We start from the raw sequence: 17,044 nt of genomic DNA, 5'->3' as shown, positions 1-17,044 counted from the left end.
GCAACTATCATCTCTATCTAAATCCTGAACATTTTTTTTAAAAATATATTTTATTGATTTTTCACAGAGAGGAAGAGAGAGACAGAGAGTTAGAAACATCAATGAGAGAGAATCATCGATCAGCTGCCTCTTGCACACCCCCCCACTGGGGATGTGCCCGCAACCAAGGTACATGCCCTTGCCTGGAATCGAACCCGGGACCTATCAGTCCGCAGGCCGACGCTCTATCCACTGAGCCAAACAGGTCCTGGCTAAATCCTGAACATTTTGATCACCATCCCCCACCCCCACAGAGAAACCCTGTGACCATTTGCAGTTACTCCTCATTCTTCCTCCCCACAACCCCTGGCAATCACTAATCTACTTTTTGTTTCTATGGATTTGCCTATTCATTTATGGAACAAATATTAAACAAACATTTATGGAACACCCTGTACATGCCACACAATCTTCGAAATACAAAGATATATAAGACCTCTATAGGAAATAGACTAGCACTACACCAAGAATTTTAGATAAAACACAAAATGAATAGAGAAGTATTCCAAATTCATGGTTTAGAATTCATGATTTAGTAACAATGTCAAGTCCCCCAAAAGTAATTTGTAGATTCACTATTCTCCCAAATCAACACTCTAAAAGATTTGTGGAATTTATATGTTTAACCCTTCTATGGGTATACAAAAGGCCAAGAAGAGCCAAGATATTTTTGAAGAAGAAGAATGAGTTGTTTTTGGATATCAAGATCTATTATAAAGCTACAATAATTAAGACAATGTGTTATTGACATAAGACAGACAAAAACCCAAAACAGGAGATCCCAGCAGCAGACCTGGCTCTGGTTGCACAGCTCGTAGCAACACTATTTATCTGATAATGGGAACACTTTTGTTTTTCAATAAATGTCACCAAACAACTAAGTAATTATATACAGAAACTGGTAAAATTTGATCCATATCTTGTACTGTACTTAAAAGTCAATCTCAGGTGTGTTATAGACCTAAATGTGAGTGCAAAACAAAAAGAACATAACAAAAGAAATATCTTCAGCCCTGGCCGGCGTGGTTGCGCAGTGGTCTGCAAACTCATTAGTCAACAGAGCCAAATATCAGCAGAACAACGATTGAAATTTCTTTTGAGAGCCAAATTTTTTAAACTTAAACTTCTTCTAACGACACTTCTTTAAAATAGACTAGCCCAGGCCGTGGTATTTTGTGGAAGAGCCACACTCAAGGGGCCAAAGAGCCACAAGTGGCTCGTGAGCCGCAGTTTGCTGACCACGGGGTTAGCTCATTGGCCAGGGACTCGGGTTTGATTCTGGTCAAGGGGAGGCAACCAGTCTATATATCTCTCTCATCTAGATGTTTCTCTCTCTCTCTCTCTCCCTCCCTACCTACCTCCTTTCCACTCTGAAAAGCAATGGGGAAAATATCCTCAGGTGAGGATAATAAAGAAAAGGAAGGAAAAGAAAAGAAATATTTTCAGACTCTTGCAATAAAAAAAGTTATTTCTTTTTCTTTCATTCTCTTTTTTGTTTTGTTTTGTTAATCCTCACCCAAAGATATGTTTCCCATTAATTTTTAGAGAGGGTGGAAGGGAAGGGGAGAGAGAGAAATGTAGATGGAGAGAGACACATTGACTGGTTGCTTCCTGCACACACTCCAGGCCTGGGATCAAATCTGAAACCTAAATATGTGCCCTTAACTAGGAATCAAACCCAGGACTCTTTGATGGGCAGGCCAGTGGTCTAACCATTGAGATCACTGGCCAGGGCAAAAAAAAGTTATTAAACAAGACAAAAAAACCCACACTGACTATGAAAGAAAGCAATAATATACTGAACATCATCGAGGTTAAAAACTTATATTTAACAAAGGATATCATTACAAGTGAAAAAGGAAGTAAAAAGAGCAGGAGAGGATATTTGTAATACTATATCTGAGAAAGAACCGTGTTTCCCCGAAAATAAGACATCCTCCGAAAATAAGACCTACTTACAGGTTTCCTTCTGAGTGAAATATAAGGCATCCCCCGAAAATAAGGCGCCCCCTAGGCTCTGTCTCAGAATGAAAATTAATTTACTGTAAACTTTGTGAAACCTAAACTGCAAGAAGTTGTAACTTGGGTGAAGAATTCATGGAAGAAAATCACTGACAGTTGCATTGCAAATGCACTGTGACCAGGCTACCTTGACAAGAAGTACTCATTTAAAGACAGTGCTATTGCTAAACATGAGAGATTTGGTCCACTGATTCTGAAAGAAATGGAGTCACAAGAAATTCATCAGGAAATTCAGGAATTGGATTGTTATGATGATGTTCCAGAAGATGATGACATGATTGTCATTGAGTAAATTCTTTTTTTTTTTTAAAGTTGTCAGTCATATTCTTTTTCTTTCTTTCTTTCTTTCTTTCTTTTTTTAAAAAATATATTTTATTGATTTTTTACAGAGAGGAAGGGAGAGAGATAGAGAGCTAGAAACGTCGATGAGAGAGAATCATCGACCAGCTGCCTCTTGCACACCCCCCACTGGGGATATGCCCACAACCAAGGTACATGCCCTTGACCGGAATCGAACCCGGGACCCTTCAGTCCCCAAGTTGACGCTCTATCCATTGAGCCAAACCGGTTTCGGCTAAATGAGTAAATTCTTGATACTGTAGGATTCACAGTTTGTCTGGTTTGTGTTGACAACTACCGTACTAGTGTACCGTATACAGGTAATAAATTTCCTTTATTTTCATTTAACAATAAATGTTTACCATATTCTTCTTCATGGAAAAATAAAACATCCCCTGAAAATAAGACCTAGCGCATCTTTGGGAGCAAAACTTAATATAAGACACTGTCTTATTTTTGGGAAAACAGGGTATGTAGAATAAAGAATTCCCAAAATTCATTAAGCAAAAGACACATACTCAACAGAAAAATGGACAAAAGATTTGAACAGGCACTTTAAAATTCCTAGTCAATCCTATATAATAAAAGCCTAGTAGGCAAACTGTCTTCTTGACCTGAAGTTTGACCGGGAGTTCAACCAGAGCTCAACCAAGGATGGGGCAAGTCAGCCAACCACCCATGGCCCCTCCCCCCGGCCCTGTCCCGGCAGCCTGCAGCAGTGACAGCCAGCAGCCACTAGGAACCCTACATGTGCACGAATTTTATGCACTTGGCCTCTAGTTAATATATAAAAGAATATTCAATCTCATTAGTACTTGCAGAAATGTAAGTACTACCAAGCTACAACCACTTATTCACCAGATTATATTACCTAAAATTTTAAAAGATTATACCTAATACAATGAAAATGTGGCATATTTGGAACTCTCATACACGGTTGGTATATAAATCAGTGAAACCATTTTGTAAAACAATTTGACATCATCTAATAAAGTTGAAAACACATAACTAGCAATTCCACTGCTGGATAAATTCATGCATGTTTACATCAGGATATTTGCATAAGAAAACTTATAATAACACCTATGATAACCAAAGTTGGGAACACTGATAGTAGTGACAAATTGCACCACCTTTCCTTTGAAAAGAACTATATATCTTTCCATACCATGTGACTTGCCATGCCTCCTGTGGGCGGAGTATACATTCTACCTAATTGACTTTTGGCTTGAACTTGAGACATGCTTTGACCAATAGAGTGTGTGCAGAGCAGACATCTATACTAATAAAAGAGTAATATTCTAATTAGACTGGGAGATCTTCCAAATGTCTTTCGGACAAAGCCATGGTGGCGGGGACAAGACAGAGGCAGTTAGGGGCAATCAGGCCAAGAGGGGAGGACAGTTGGAGGCGAGCAGGCTGGCAGTGGCGGGGGGAGGGGGGCAGGGGGGAGTTGGGGGTGAGAAGGCTGGCAGGCAGAGTGGTTCTGGGCAATCAGGCAGGCAGGCAGGTGAGCGGTTAGGATTCAGCGGTCCTGGATTGTGAGAGGGTTATCCATCTGCTGGTTTAGACCTAATCCCATAGGGCAGTCGGACATCCCTGAGGGATCCCAGATTGGAGAGGGTGCAGGCTGGCTGAGGGGACCCCCATCCTGCCAATTCACGAATTTTGTGCACTGGGCCACTAGTATTATATGTAACATCCGTAAGAGTCTTGATGAGCTTCTCTCAGAGCTATTGCTGTCCCATGTGGACACAAGATGGCCACCACAAGATGGCCTGCAGGGGAAGGCACTTGGGAGGAACCAGGCCTTCAAGGAAGGGAAGTTGTGGGTGATCAGGCCAGCAGGGGAGGGCAGTTGGGAGGGACCAGGCCTGCAAGTAAGGACAGTTGGGGGTGATCAAGCCTGCAGGGGAGGGTAGTTAGGGGTGACCAGGTCAGGAGAGGAGGGAAGTTAGGGGCAAATAGGCTGGCAGGGGAGCAGTTAGACATCAATCAAGCTGGTAGGGGAGTGGTTAGGGGTGATCAGGCTGGCAGGCAGAAGTGGTTAGGGGCAATTAGGAAGGCAGGCAGGGGAGCAGTTGGGAGCCAGCAGTCCTGGATTGTGAGAGGGATGTCTGACTGCCAGTTTAGGCCTGATCCCACTGGGCAGTTGGATATCCCTCGAGGGGTCCCAGATTGAAGAAAGTGCAGGCTGGGCAAAGGGACACCCCTCCCCATGCACAAATTTCATGCACCAGGCCTCTAATATATACAGCCTGGCTGGTATGGCTCAGTGGTTGAGCATCAACCTATGAACCTAGTTTGATTCCTGGCCAGGACACATGCCCAGGTTGCTAGATCCATCCCCAGTAGGGGCATGCAGGAGGCAACCAGTCAATATTTTTCTCTCGTCGATGTTTCGATCTCTTTATACTTCTCCCTTCATTTCCCTCTAAATCAATAAAAATATATTTTAAAATAAATAAATAAATAAATAAATAAATAAATAAATAAATAAATAAATAAAGTTCAAAATAGGCAAAGCTACTTTCCTGTTGGGGAATTCATAGATGGATGATAATACTGTTTAAAAAGCAAAAACAGCTTCTTCACCATCCTTCCTGCTGTCCGGCGGCCGCGGCCATGAAGGTCGAGCTGTGCAGTTTCAGTGGGTACAAGATCTACCCCGGACATGGGAGGCGCTATGCCAGGACTGACGGGAAGGTTTTCCAATTTCTTAATGCAAATTGCAAGTCGGCATTCCTTTCCAAGAGGAATCCTCGGCAGATAAACTGGACTGTGCTCTACAGAAGGAAGCACAAAAAAGGGGCAGTCGGCCGAAGCCTGTTTGGCTCAGTGGATAGAGCGTCAGTCTGCGGACTGAAAGGTCCCAGGTTCGATTCCGGTCAAGGGCATGTCAAGGGGGTGTGCAAGAGGCAGCTGGTCGATGTTTCTCTCTCATCGACGTTTCTAGCTCTCTAGCTCTCTCCCTTCCTCTCTGTTAAAAATAAAAATATATATATATTAAAAATATATATTAAAAAAGGCGGGGGGGGGGGGCGGTAGGAAGAAATTCAAAAGAAAAGAACCCGCTGTGCAGTCACGTTCCAGAGGGCCATCACTGGTGCATCTCTTGCTGATATAATGGCCCAGAGGAACCAGAAGCCTGAAGTTTGGAAAGCTCAGCGAGAACAAGCTCTCAGGGCTGCCAAGGAAGCAAAAAAGACTAAGCAGGCATCTAAAAAGATAGCAATGGCTGCTGCTAAGGCTCCCACAAAGGCAGCGCCTAAGCAAAAGATTGTGAAGCCTGTGAAGGTTTCTGTTCCCCGTGTTGGTGGAAAACGCTAAGTTGGCAGATGAGATTCTTAAATAAAGACCTGACTATAAAAAAAAAAAATTAAAAATTAAAAAGCAAAAACAAACAAACACAACAAACAAGGACATGATTGCCATAAAAGTTAGGATAATGATGTCTCTGGAGTTGGAGAGTTAGAAGGAAGTTGTGATGGAAAACAAATACAACATAAGATTCTATGGTACTGGCAATGTTCTAGTTCTTGAACTTAGTGTTCACTTTAGATTTTCTTTAAATAGTGCATTTTCATTATATGAACTTCTATGTATATTTCACAATAAAAAAGTTTTTAAAAAAATCCCCTGTCATTGCTCATTTGTTCCTCTAAATCTTCCTTGAAAGTTTCCAGTTACCACTCTCACCTGGAAATTGCTATTAATTAATTTCGTAATTGAGATTTCACAAGATGCTAGATCAAAATGCTTTACGGATAGTCAGTGTAGAATATTCAACACGTTTCTTCTCTTGTTCCTGGAATTCATAATCCAAAAACCCCCCAGAAAACCATTCACGCCAATCTGGCAAGGCCTGCTATTTATAATTCATCATTGCTGTTGACTAGTCAAGAATTCCTTCATCCTTTAGAGGCTTATGCATTTTTTTGTTTTTAAATATTTATTCCACTATTTAATGTTGACATCATCATTGCATGATGGTGATTTCCAGAATTATTTTTTGAAATTCACGTATTTATTTCTCATTCTTCTCTAATTCTTAAATGTATTCAGGACCTGCAGTGTAGATGGAAATACATGAAAATCACAATGACATCCTGTTGAAATTTTAGAAAAATTACCATAAATAGAATATTTAACTCATGGATATAATGAGGAGCACTACTAATGAACAATACTTTGATTTTTCCTGTTTTTTATTTAAACATTAGCAATGAGTCAGACAGCATTCATTACTAGTGCTTATATTCCATCATGACTGGGCCTCTTTTTTTCTAACGGGAAGGAGCCTTTCAATGTACATTCAGCTTTTCAGTCATCTGCCTGACTTTAATTTCCCAGTTCCTCCTTGGGGATCAAGTTTTTTTCTAATCTCATTTACAGGATATCATTCCAAAGACCACACACTTCCTTTCCTATAGTTACAACTCATTAATAAGTCATTTTCCAAAATATCATTATTGTAAGTTTTCATCATCTAATTCCTGCTGCTTCTTTGAAAACATGGTTTCTCTTATACCTCCAGGTGTTACTTGGATGGCAGGAAACAGATAAGCCAACTTATCCATGCAATATAATTTCCTGTCTCTGCCAGAAATCACAGATGAATTAATCAACACTACAGGTACTCTCTTATGATATATTTTCCTCAAAAATTATGTGGGGGTATCCCTTTATCGGTCAGGATCTAACCAGGAAAACAGAAAGCACTCCAAGTATGTGAAACAGAGGAAATTTAATGTAGGAAGTTAATGACATAGCTGATGGAGGAGTAGAGAAGCCCACAATGGATGGTGAGGCAGTCCAGAGCTCGCCAACAGACTCTGCTATACCTACACTGGAGGAACAAAGAGAGGAAGTGGTATTACTGAGGCCAGGGTTCCCTAAAAAAGCTGACACCATGGCAGAACTGTCTGGCTGATAATGGAGCCATGGAGCAGACACAGTCTCTGTTGGAGATTTCAACCGGGACAGAAAGAGTGGGTGCGGTGTGAATATCCTGGTTTCTCCCTCCCTCTACTCTTCTACCAGTGTGTCCCACTAGCTGGAGTCAGTTGGAAAAACAGCCAAAGTGGGAGGACAGGGGAAGCTTGAGAAATAAAGGGACTAGAGAAAAGGGGATTTAGAGAAATTGTAACACTTGTCTCCAAATAGTCAAATGACTATCACTTGGGAGAGGGAAGAAATTGATGTTCCATGGCACCATGGGAGGATCAACAGATGAGAAGTTTAGTAAAACAAATCTAAACTCAAAATAAGGAAGAATATTTGAATAAACAGAACTGCCTGAAAAGGGGGACAATTGCCTTGAAAAGAGACAAACTTGGAGTCTATAACTGTTTAAGTTTTTTTGAAATGTTTTCCTTCAAGTTCTATGTGATGCCATTAAAAGCCATAGAAATTTTTTGATAGAATCTAGGTAGTGGGTATATGTCTGTTCACTGTAAAATCCTATGATTTTGTTGCATATTTGAAATTTCCTATAATAAAATGTTGAAAAACCATCACTGAAGTCAGCAAAACATAGGTCTACAAAGTGGGATCATTTGTTCATAAATGTAGGAAATTACTCCCAAACTTAGCACTTAAAGCAGCAAACATTTATCTCACGGTTTCTGAAGATCAGGAAGCCAGCATCCATTTAGCTGGGTAGTTCTGGTTCAGTCTCTTATGATGTTTCAGTCACTCTTGGCCAGCAATCATCTGCAGGCTTGACTGGGAAGGATGCACTTCCAAACTCACGAATGTTGCTGGCAGGACAAAGTTCCTCATAGGATGTTGGCTGGAGTCCTCAGTTCTTTGCCAGGTTGACCTCCCCACCGGCTGCCTGAGTATTCTCCCAACATAGCAGCTGACTTCCTTCGGAACAAGTGATCTGAAAGATAGAGTAAACCCATGAAGGAAGCTCCAGTATTTTTTAAAATATATTTTATTGATTTTTTTTTTTTTACAGAGAGGAAGAGAGAAGGATAGAGAGTTAGAAACATCGATGAGAAAGAATCATCGATCAGCTGCCTCTTGCACACCCCCTACTGGGGATGTGCCTGCAATCAAGGTACATGCCCTTGACCAGAATCGATCCTGGGACCTTTCAGTCCAAAGACCAATGCTCTATCCACTGAGCCAAACCGGTTTCGGCAGCTCCAGTTATTATTATTATTATTATTATTATTATTATTACTACTAGAGGCCCAGTGCACGAATTCGTGCACCAGTGAGGTCCCTTGGCCTGACCTGCTGGGATCAGTGGACCCTTGTACCGCCACAGCCCAGCCTTACCCACCAGCTTGTGGGGCTCCAGCCCATTGTCCCGGTCAATCCCACACAAAGTAGCGTGTGAAGCTGCAGGCAGCAGGGGAGAAGCCGGGCCCAGGCCGGGCACCACACCACTCCTGCTCATCCCAGCCCACTGCGCCCATCCTAGGGTGATACTGGCGTGCCCATGACCATGCAGCTGCTGCTTGTCATTGCAGCCTCACTCCTAGCATGGCACCAGAAAAGCAGCCACAGGCTTGCGCCCAGTCAGTCTGGATGCTGGTGCCGATCCTGGTCCCAGTCCAGATTGATTAGAGACCAGCAGCTGTGCTTGCCAGCCAGCTATGAGCCCGGTGCCTGGTGCCCATTGGTCAGCTGAGCAATGCTCCCACTATGGGAGTGCAGTGACCACCAGGGGCAGCTCCTGGGTCGAGCGCTGCCCCCTGGTGGTCAGTGAGCATCATAGTTACTGGCCAGCCGTCCGGTCTTCCAGTCGTGGGATCAGTCACTTAGACTTTTATATATATAGATGAGGATGAACCCAAGAGCAAATGAACACCGTGTAAGAAAAAGAAGATGAAAAGGAAGAGCATTCTTTGAATAAAAAAGAAATGAAGAAAACTAAAGAATTTGAGAGAAAGTTGCAAATATTGAAGACAGGCAAAGAAAATTCGACACATGGAAAACAGATGTCCTTACAGCATAAAAACAGAAAAAAGAATAAATACTAAAAATATAATTCAAAAAAGTTTTCCTAACATGTAAAAAACTTCTTAAAACTACATATTGAAAAAGCACATTGTACATCTTAAAAATGGTGATACAGAAGGACCAACACAAAAATATAACCTAGTAAAATTATATGGCTTTAAAAAAAAAAAAAAAAGAAAAAGAAAAGGAAAAAAATCTTTGAAGAGTCTATATAGGACTACATGACATAAAATTTGAAATAAAATTAGATTTGTATATTTTGATTCACTGGCAACATTTTATGCCAGAAGGAAATGGAATAACATATTTAAGATACTCAAGGAAAGAAAATACAAATCAAGGATTTCATATCTAGCAAAACTAACCTTTATATATAAAGAGCACAGATAAATTTTTACATCATGAAAGTAGTCAAGGAATATTGTTCCTTTGAGCCTCTGATAATGAATCTACTAGAGGAAGAGTTGGAGATGATCAAAATGATAAAGAGTCATTGGCATTATAACCAGTGGTAAACCTTAATAAAGCTCCTTATAGAACAAAGACTAAATGAAGATTAAAAAGAGAGATTATAGTATGTAGTAGATTAAATCTTGTTCATTTATTTATTCCTCTCCATGTTAACAACTTCTGTATCCTGATCAAATTCAAGCATTCACCACCTCCCATTTGAATCAAAGTAAGAGTTTTTATCCAAGTTAGCCTCATCCTATTCTTGTCATCATTTCAGTCCATCCTCCAATTTAAATCAGGACGATCTAAAATCTACATTTCTGGAGTCGTCTTTGGATCAGCAAGGCTGCGAACTGGCGGATCTGGGACGAGGAAGCAGGGGGGTGGAAAAGGAGGTGGTGCTCAGCATGAGGATGAAGATGTAACCAGTGAGTAAGGAGTAGCCAAAGAACTCCAGTCTGTACCGGCCCTGACATGTTGGAGCACCTGGCATAGTAGAAGCCTGAGTAGAGGATGATAAAGTAGAGTGGAGCCAACACTCAGTACAGATTGCCACCACCAGTGGTAATCTTCCCCTGACAACTGGAAATAATGCCAAGGGCCAGGAACTGGGCACCCACACCAAGCACAGCGCAGAGCAGACCACGGTATGGAGGGAAATGGAAGACATCTGTATGGATGATTTTCCAGCCATTGTCACCTTGATCAAAGTCATCACCAAAACCTGCAGAGGTTGTCTCCTCATCCAAGTTGTACCGAGCCAGGTCATTCCAAAGCACATGCATGAGAATGACAGTCACAAAACCCACCAGTAAAAACACAAGCACTGCCGAAACCAGTTTGGCTCAGTGGATAGAGCGTCGGCCTGCGGACTGAAAGGTCCCGGGTTCCATTCCGGCCAAGGGCATGTACTTGGTTGTGGGCACATCCCCAGTAGTGAGTGTGCATGAGGCAGCTGATCGATGATTCTCTCTCATCGATGTTTCTAGCTCTCTGTCCCTCTCTTTTCCTCTCTGTAAAAAAATCAATTAAATATATATTTTTTTAAAAATGAGATAATGTATATAAACAGAGCAGCACATAATATGTATAAAGTAACTAATAATACTCAAATATAACTTCCAAGTTGTGAGTAGATAACTACTCACGAGCCTCAGTTTGTCAACCACAGTCTTACCCAAAACACACCTTTACTCTATCTCTTAAGAAGCCTATTGACACACACCTCAGTTATAGGCCAAGTGCTTTATCCTCTCCAAGGCTACTCTACCTCCCCTGTCTGGCCCTGATCCTTCTAAACAATACACGGTACACCCTGAACCTAACTATTGTTTCTATTTTAATTTTTTGTGTATGTCTCCCACTAGACTAAGTTTTTTGAGAAGAGGGACTGTGTCTTTTTTTTTTTTCTTCTTCTCTTTTTTTAATAGGGTGTGCACAATGTGGGTGCTGAAAGCCAATTCCAGCATGTCATAATTGCAAGAGTTTCATCGAAAGGTTGATGCAACTTGGGGACTCAACAAGGGCTGAGTCACATGTTATCGCCTGCTGGGAATGGCTGAAAGGCATTTCCCCAAACCTGAAAAGGACACATGAATTGCTTGCTTGCTGCCAGAGAGCTCAGAGCATCTTAATCTACATGTTATTGCCTCCTCCTGGCCAAACTGCTGGAGGTAATTCTTCCAATCTGACAATGGATTCTCTACTTAACCCTACCCTTTGATGTGTATATCTCCACCTTGCCTTAGGACAAGTTGTGCTAATAAAAAAGCAAGGGGTCCAGAGACAAAGAAAACTTGGTTTCTTCAGCCAAGCTCCCCTGACTCCCTATAATACCTTTCAAAATAATGTTTCGTCTCTGGACTCCTGATTAATTTAGGCATAGCCCCTTCTCCAGAGGGCTTAACCCTTCCAGATGCTGGACCAAGACCACCACTGTTAAGTGGAATAATCATCAACCCTTATAAAGTACTTACTTTTCTAAAAAAAAATTGATTTTAGAGAGGAAGAAAGGGAGAGGGTTTGAGAGATAGAAATATCGATGAGAGACATTGATCAGCTGCCTCCTGAACATCCTCTACTGGGGATGGAGTCCACAATCTGGGCATGTGCCTTGACCAGGAATTGAATCCTGACTTCTTGGTTCATGGTTGAACACTCAAACATTGAGCCACACTGTCCAAACAGGGACAGTGTCTTTTTATCTCTTGTTCTCCAAGCCAGTACCTGGCTCCAAAAAGGGGCTTCAAAATAGTTGCTAATGAATGCACAAATGAAGCCTACTATGCAAGACACTGCAGTGAGGCAGCTTTACATCCACAGTTCAGTGTTCTCTATTTTAAAGGCAAATATGAGTACATGCTCCTCATACACATAATATTTTCATTTACATTTTACTTCTTTTAAGATCACTTTCTCAAAAAAAAAAAAAAAAAAAAAAAAAAGAACTGAAGAAGGGTTTCCTTTCCTCTATAAAGATTTTCCTATTTCAATAGCTTGTCAAAAAACAAACTATGGATGGCATCCCAACAAGTTACACAATAATGAACAGAACTTCTCTCTCTTATTTCCCTCATTCCTGGAACTTGCAGATTTGGCATTTCCTAAGGGATGTTTTAATTAGAATTTGTTTCCATTACAAAGATTTTTATTTAAAACATTTAGGGTTTGGCCATCAGGTGGCTTTCAAGTTATAAACAAAAATGTACTTTGGGGAATTTGAGAACTCCAGAATGTGGAAGTATCTCATACAAACCAGAGAAGCTGCTGTTGCCATGTGGAGAGATCAGCAGCCTTCAGCTTAAGTTACTGGCCCTCTTGGTTTATATCACAATTAAATGCCTTTCATCCATATCTAGCAGTTTATACTCCACTTCTTTGAGGAAAATGAGGGGAAGGGGTTAAAATATTAAAAGTGGGTACCTCTGGGGGAAATTACTGAGGTTGGGAGAGAAGAGGGGAAAGGGATATTTATTTTCATTATAATCCCTTCTGTACTATTTATTTTATGACCATGTTCATGTATTACTGTTTCTTCTTAAATTTTGATTAAACTTTATCTGACTATATTAGCAACATATATTTGCTTCTTCTGTTCATTGATAGCATTTAACAAAATGCTATAATTCTAACTATTATTTCCCATAGGCACATGAGATCAGTGGCTTCCAAATGCTTTGAAAATAAACTTTATTGCCCTAGCTGGTTTGGCTCAGTGGATAGGGTGTCAGCCTGTGGACTGAAAGGTCCCAGGTTCGAGTCCGGTCAAGGAAACATGCCTGGGGTTGGGGCTCAATCCCAAGTGGGGGCATGCAGAAGGCAGCCATTCAATGATTCTCTCTCATCATTGATGTCTCTCTCTCTTCCTCTCCCTTGCTCTCCGAAATCAGTAAAAATGTTTTATAAAAAATAAAATAAACTTTATTGATGTGATTTATGCACAATAAAATGCATATACAGTTCAATGAGTTTTGATGAACATGGGCATCAGGTTTAAATACCACAACAATCAAGATACAGGACATTCATATCACCTGAAAAAATTCCCTTGTGTCCCTAGCCCCAAGCAACCACTGACCTGCCTTCTACCACAATAGATTAGTTTTGTTTTTAGTGGAGTTTCACGTAATATAATAGCACTCTGTCCGCTTTTGCATCTGGCTTATTTTGCTCAGCAAACGTTTTTGAGAATTATCCATGTTCTGCACGTCATGGTTTGTTCCTTTTTATTGCTGAGTACTAACAGACTGTTTATTTACCCATTTCCTATTGTTGGGAAATTTGGATTCCAGTTTAGGACCATTAAGAATTAAGCATGATCATGGTATCTCCCCTGCCTGGTAAGTCTGACTGTTTAACCACTATGCTGTACACTTGAAACTAATACAAAATAATATTGAATGCAAACTGCAATTAAAAAATAAAACTTATAAAAAAAGAATAGAGCCGAAACTGGTTTGGCTCAGTGGATAGAGCATCAGCCTTCGGACTGAAAGATCCCAGGTTCAATTCTGGTCAAGGGCATGTACCTTGGTTGCGGGTACATCCCCAGTAGGGGGTGTGCAGGAGGTAGCTGATCGATGTTTAAAAAAATAATATTAAAAAAATAAAGGAAAAGAAAAGAATAAAGCCATCATGAGCATTTGTGTCCAAGTGTTTGTGTAAATATATGTTTTCATTACTCTTGGTATAAATTCCTAGGAGTGGATTATGGGATGATAAATTCATAAGAAATAGACAGTCTTCTAAAGTGGTTGTATTGCTGAAACCAGTTTCGCTCAGTGGATAGAGCTGCGGACTGAAAGGTCCCAGGTTCGATTCTGGTCAAAGGCATGTACCTTGGTTGCGGGCACATCCCCAGTGGGGGTTGGGCAAGAGGCAGCTGGTCGATGACTCTCTCTCATCGATGTTTCTAACTTTCTATCCCTCTCCCTTCCTCTCTGTAAAAAATAAATAAAATATATTTAAAAAAATAAAAATAAAAAATAAAGTGGTTGTGTATTTTATAGTTCTGGTTGCTCCACATCCTGAAACCCTTGGTATTGCCAATCTTTCAACTAAAAAAAATGAACTTCATTAATGCATAACCACGTAGGAGTGGAATTCGTGGATGGTAGGGTAAGTGAATATTGAACTTTTAAGAAATAGCCAAGAATAACCCGGGCTCTTTCTTTCCGATTTGCCAGGGACAGTGGCTCCCGCAAAGAAAGGTGGCGAGATGAAGAAGGGCCGCCCAGCCATGAACGAGGTGGGGACCAGGGAGGACACCATCCACATTCAAAGCGCATTCATGGCTTGGCTTTCAGGAAGCGTGCCCCTCAGGCACTCAGGGAGATCCAGAAGTTTGCCTTGAAGGAGTTAGGGACTCCAGACATGCGCATTGACACCGGGCTGAACAGAGCTGTCTGGTGTCCTATCTGGGTACGTTGGTCCAGGAAATGTAAGGATAATGAAGATTCACCAAACAAGCTGTATACATTGGTCATCTATGTACCTTTACCACTTTCAAAAATCTACAGACCGTTAATGTGGATGAGAACTAATGCTGAGGGTCGAATAAAGTTACAAAACTGCCAAAAAAAAGAAGAAAAAAGAAATAGCCAAAACTTTTTTCAAAGTGATTGTAGTTTAAAAAATTTTTTTTACAGAGAGGAAGGGAGAGAGATACAGAGCCAGAAACATCGGTGAGAGAGAAACATCAATCAGCTGCCTCCTGCACACCCCCCACCGGGGATGTGCTCACAACCAAGGTACATGCCCTTGACCCGGAATCGAACCTGGAACTCTTCAGTCTGCAGACCGACGCTCTATCCACTGAGCAAAACCGGCTTCGGCAAGTGATTGTACTTTTTTCCCCCCCATATATTTTATTGATTTTTTTTTGCAGACAGGAAGGAAGAAGGATAGAAAGTTAGAAATATGGATGAGATAGAGACATCCATTAGCCGCCTTCTGCACACCCCAACCTGGGGATGTGCCCGCAACCAAGGTACATTCCATTGACCGGAATCGAACCGCAGGCTGACACTCTATACACTGAGCCAAACTGGTTTCAGCTGATTGTACTTTTTACACTCCCACCAACAATGTAAGAGCTTCAGTTGCTATCCTCACCTACATTTGATGGTGTCGATCTTTTAAATATCATCCACTATAGTGCATGCGTGGTGTTATTTCATTGCAGTTTTATTTTGCATTCTTTGATAATGAATAATACTGAACATCATTTTATATACTTCCTGGCCATCTTATATCTTCTTTTGTGATATATATTCTGATTATCTTAGTATTTCATATTTTTTGCCCATTTTTATTTATTAAAATATATTTCTTTCTTTTTTTAATCTTTATTGTTCAGATTATTAAAATTGTTCCTCTTTTTTACCCCCATAGCTTCCCTCCACCCAGTTCCCACCCCACCCTCTGCCCTTACCACCCCCCACTGTCCTCATCCATAGGTATACGATTTTATTTTATTTTATTTATTTATTTATTTTAAAATATATTTTATTGATTTTTTACAGAAAGGAGGAGAGAGGGATAGAGAACTAGAAACATCAATGAGAGAGAAACATCGACCAGCTACCTCTTGCACACCCCCTACCGGGGATGTGCCCTAAACCAATGTACATGCCCTTGACCGGAATCGAACCTGGGACCTTTCAGTCTGCAGACTGACGCTCTACCACTGAGACAAACCGGTTTCGGCTAGATATACAATTTTAGACCAGTCTCTTCCTGCACCCTCCACACTCCTTTCTCCCTGAGAAATGTCAGTCCACTCCCTTTCTATGCGCCTGATTCTATTATATTCACCAGTTTATTCTGTTCATCAGATTTTTTATTCACTTGATTTTTATTTTATTTTACTTTTTTAACAGAGAGGAAGAGAGAGGGATAGAGAGTTAGAAACATCGATGAGAGAGAATCATCGATCCGTTGCCTCTTGCACAACCCCCACTGGGGATGTGCCCGCAACCAAGGTACATGCCCCTGACCAGAATCGAACCTGGGACCTTTCAGTCCTCAGGCCGACGCTCTATCCACTGAGCCAAACCGGTTTCGGCTCACTTGATTTTTAGATTCACTTTTTGATAGATATGTATTTGTTGTTCATAATTTTTTTTTAATAATTTTTTTAATTTACATTTTTCTTCTTCTTTCTCTTCTTAAAAAATACCTTTCAGCATTTCATATAATATTGGTTTGGCAGTGATGAACTCCTTTAGCTTTTTCTTATCTGTGAAACTCTTTATCTGACCTTCAATTCTGAGTAATAGCTTTGCTGGGTAGAGTAATCTTGGTTGTAGGTTCTTGCTATTCATCACTTTGAATATTTCTTGCCATTCCCATCTGGCCTGCATACTTTTTGTTGAGAAATCAGCTGACAATCAAATGGGTGCTCCATTGTAGGTAACTAACTGTTTTTCTCTTGCTGCTTTTAATATTCTCTCTTTGTCTTTTGCTCTTGGCATTTTAATTACAATGTGTCTTGGTGTGGTCCTCTTTGGATTCCTTTTGTTTGGGGTTCTGTGCGCTTCCTGGACTTGTAAGTCTATTTCTTTCACCAGGTGAAAGTTTTCTGTCATTATTTCTTCAAATAAGTTTTCAGTATCTTGCTCTCTCTCTTCTTCTGGCATCCCCACAATTCAGATGTTGGTACACTTAAAGTTGTCCCAGAGGCTCCTTACACTATCTTCATATTTTTGGATTC

General features: G+C 40.8%; 2 protein-coding genes and 1 pseudogene across 4 annotated transcripts in view; 2 read left to right on the top strand and 1 right to left on the bottom strand.

Annotated features, from left to right (window-relative positions):
- Positions 1-4,991: 4,991 nt before the first annotated feature.
- LOC311630913 (large ribosomal subunit protein eL24-like) lies at positions 4,992-5,787 on the top strand. Its single transcript, XM_084900507.1, has 2 exons — positions 4,992-5,238; positions 5,449-5,787. The coding sequence occupies exons 1-2, from the start codon at positions 5,026-5,028 to the stop codon at positions 5,728-5,730; spliced, it is 495 nt and encodes a 164-aa protein (XP_084756633.1). The 5' UTR covers positions 4,992-5,025; the 3' UTR covers positions 5,731-5,787.
- Positions 5,788-6,982: 1,195 nt separating this feature from the next.
- Positions 6,983-17,044, bottom strand: part of EXD1 (exonuclease 3'-5' domain containing 1) — a 67,715-nt gene continuing 57,653 nt past the window's right edge. The window contains exon 12 of one of the 2 annotated variants that reach the window (XM_084904648.1): positions 6,983-8,287. In XM_084904648.1, the coding sequence (XP_084760774.1) occupies positions 8,204-8,287 (84 nt within the window). In that variant the 3' untranslated portion in view covers positions 6,983-8,203. The remainder of the gene's footprint in view (positions 8,288-17,044) is intronic. The other variant, XM_084904647.1, reaches the window with a different exon arrangement.
- On the top strand, positions 13,646-14,873 carry LOC311611965 (large ribosomal subunit protein eL31-like; annotated as a pseudogene). The gene is made up of 2 exons: positions 13,646-13,670; positions 14,517-14,873. The product of its transcript is annotated as a large ribosomal subunit protein eL31-like (transcript).

Source organism: Pipistrellus hanaki, assembly GCF_964339955.1.
Source record: "Pipistrellus hanaki genome assembly, chromosome: 1".
NCBI lineage: Eukaryota > Metazoa > Chordata > Mammalia > Chiroptera > Vespertilionidae > Pipistrellus > Pipistrellus hanaki.
This window is presented reverse-complemented; position numbering and strand designations above follow the sequence as displayed.

Bases quoted from the DNA above. Each gene is read 5' to 3' on its own strand.
- LOC311630913 (XM_084900507.1), top strand. From the start codon at position 5,026: ATGAAGGTCGAGCTGTGCAGTTTCAGTGGGTACAAGATCTACCCCGGA. The intron at 5,239-5,448 runs GTGGATAGAGCG...GGGGGGCGGTAG, and splicing joins GCCGAAGCCTGTTTGGCTCA to GAAGAAATTCAAAAGAAAAG.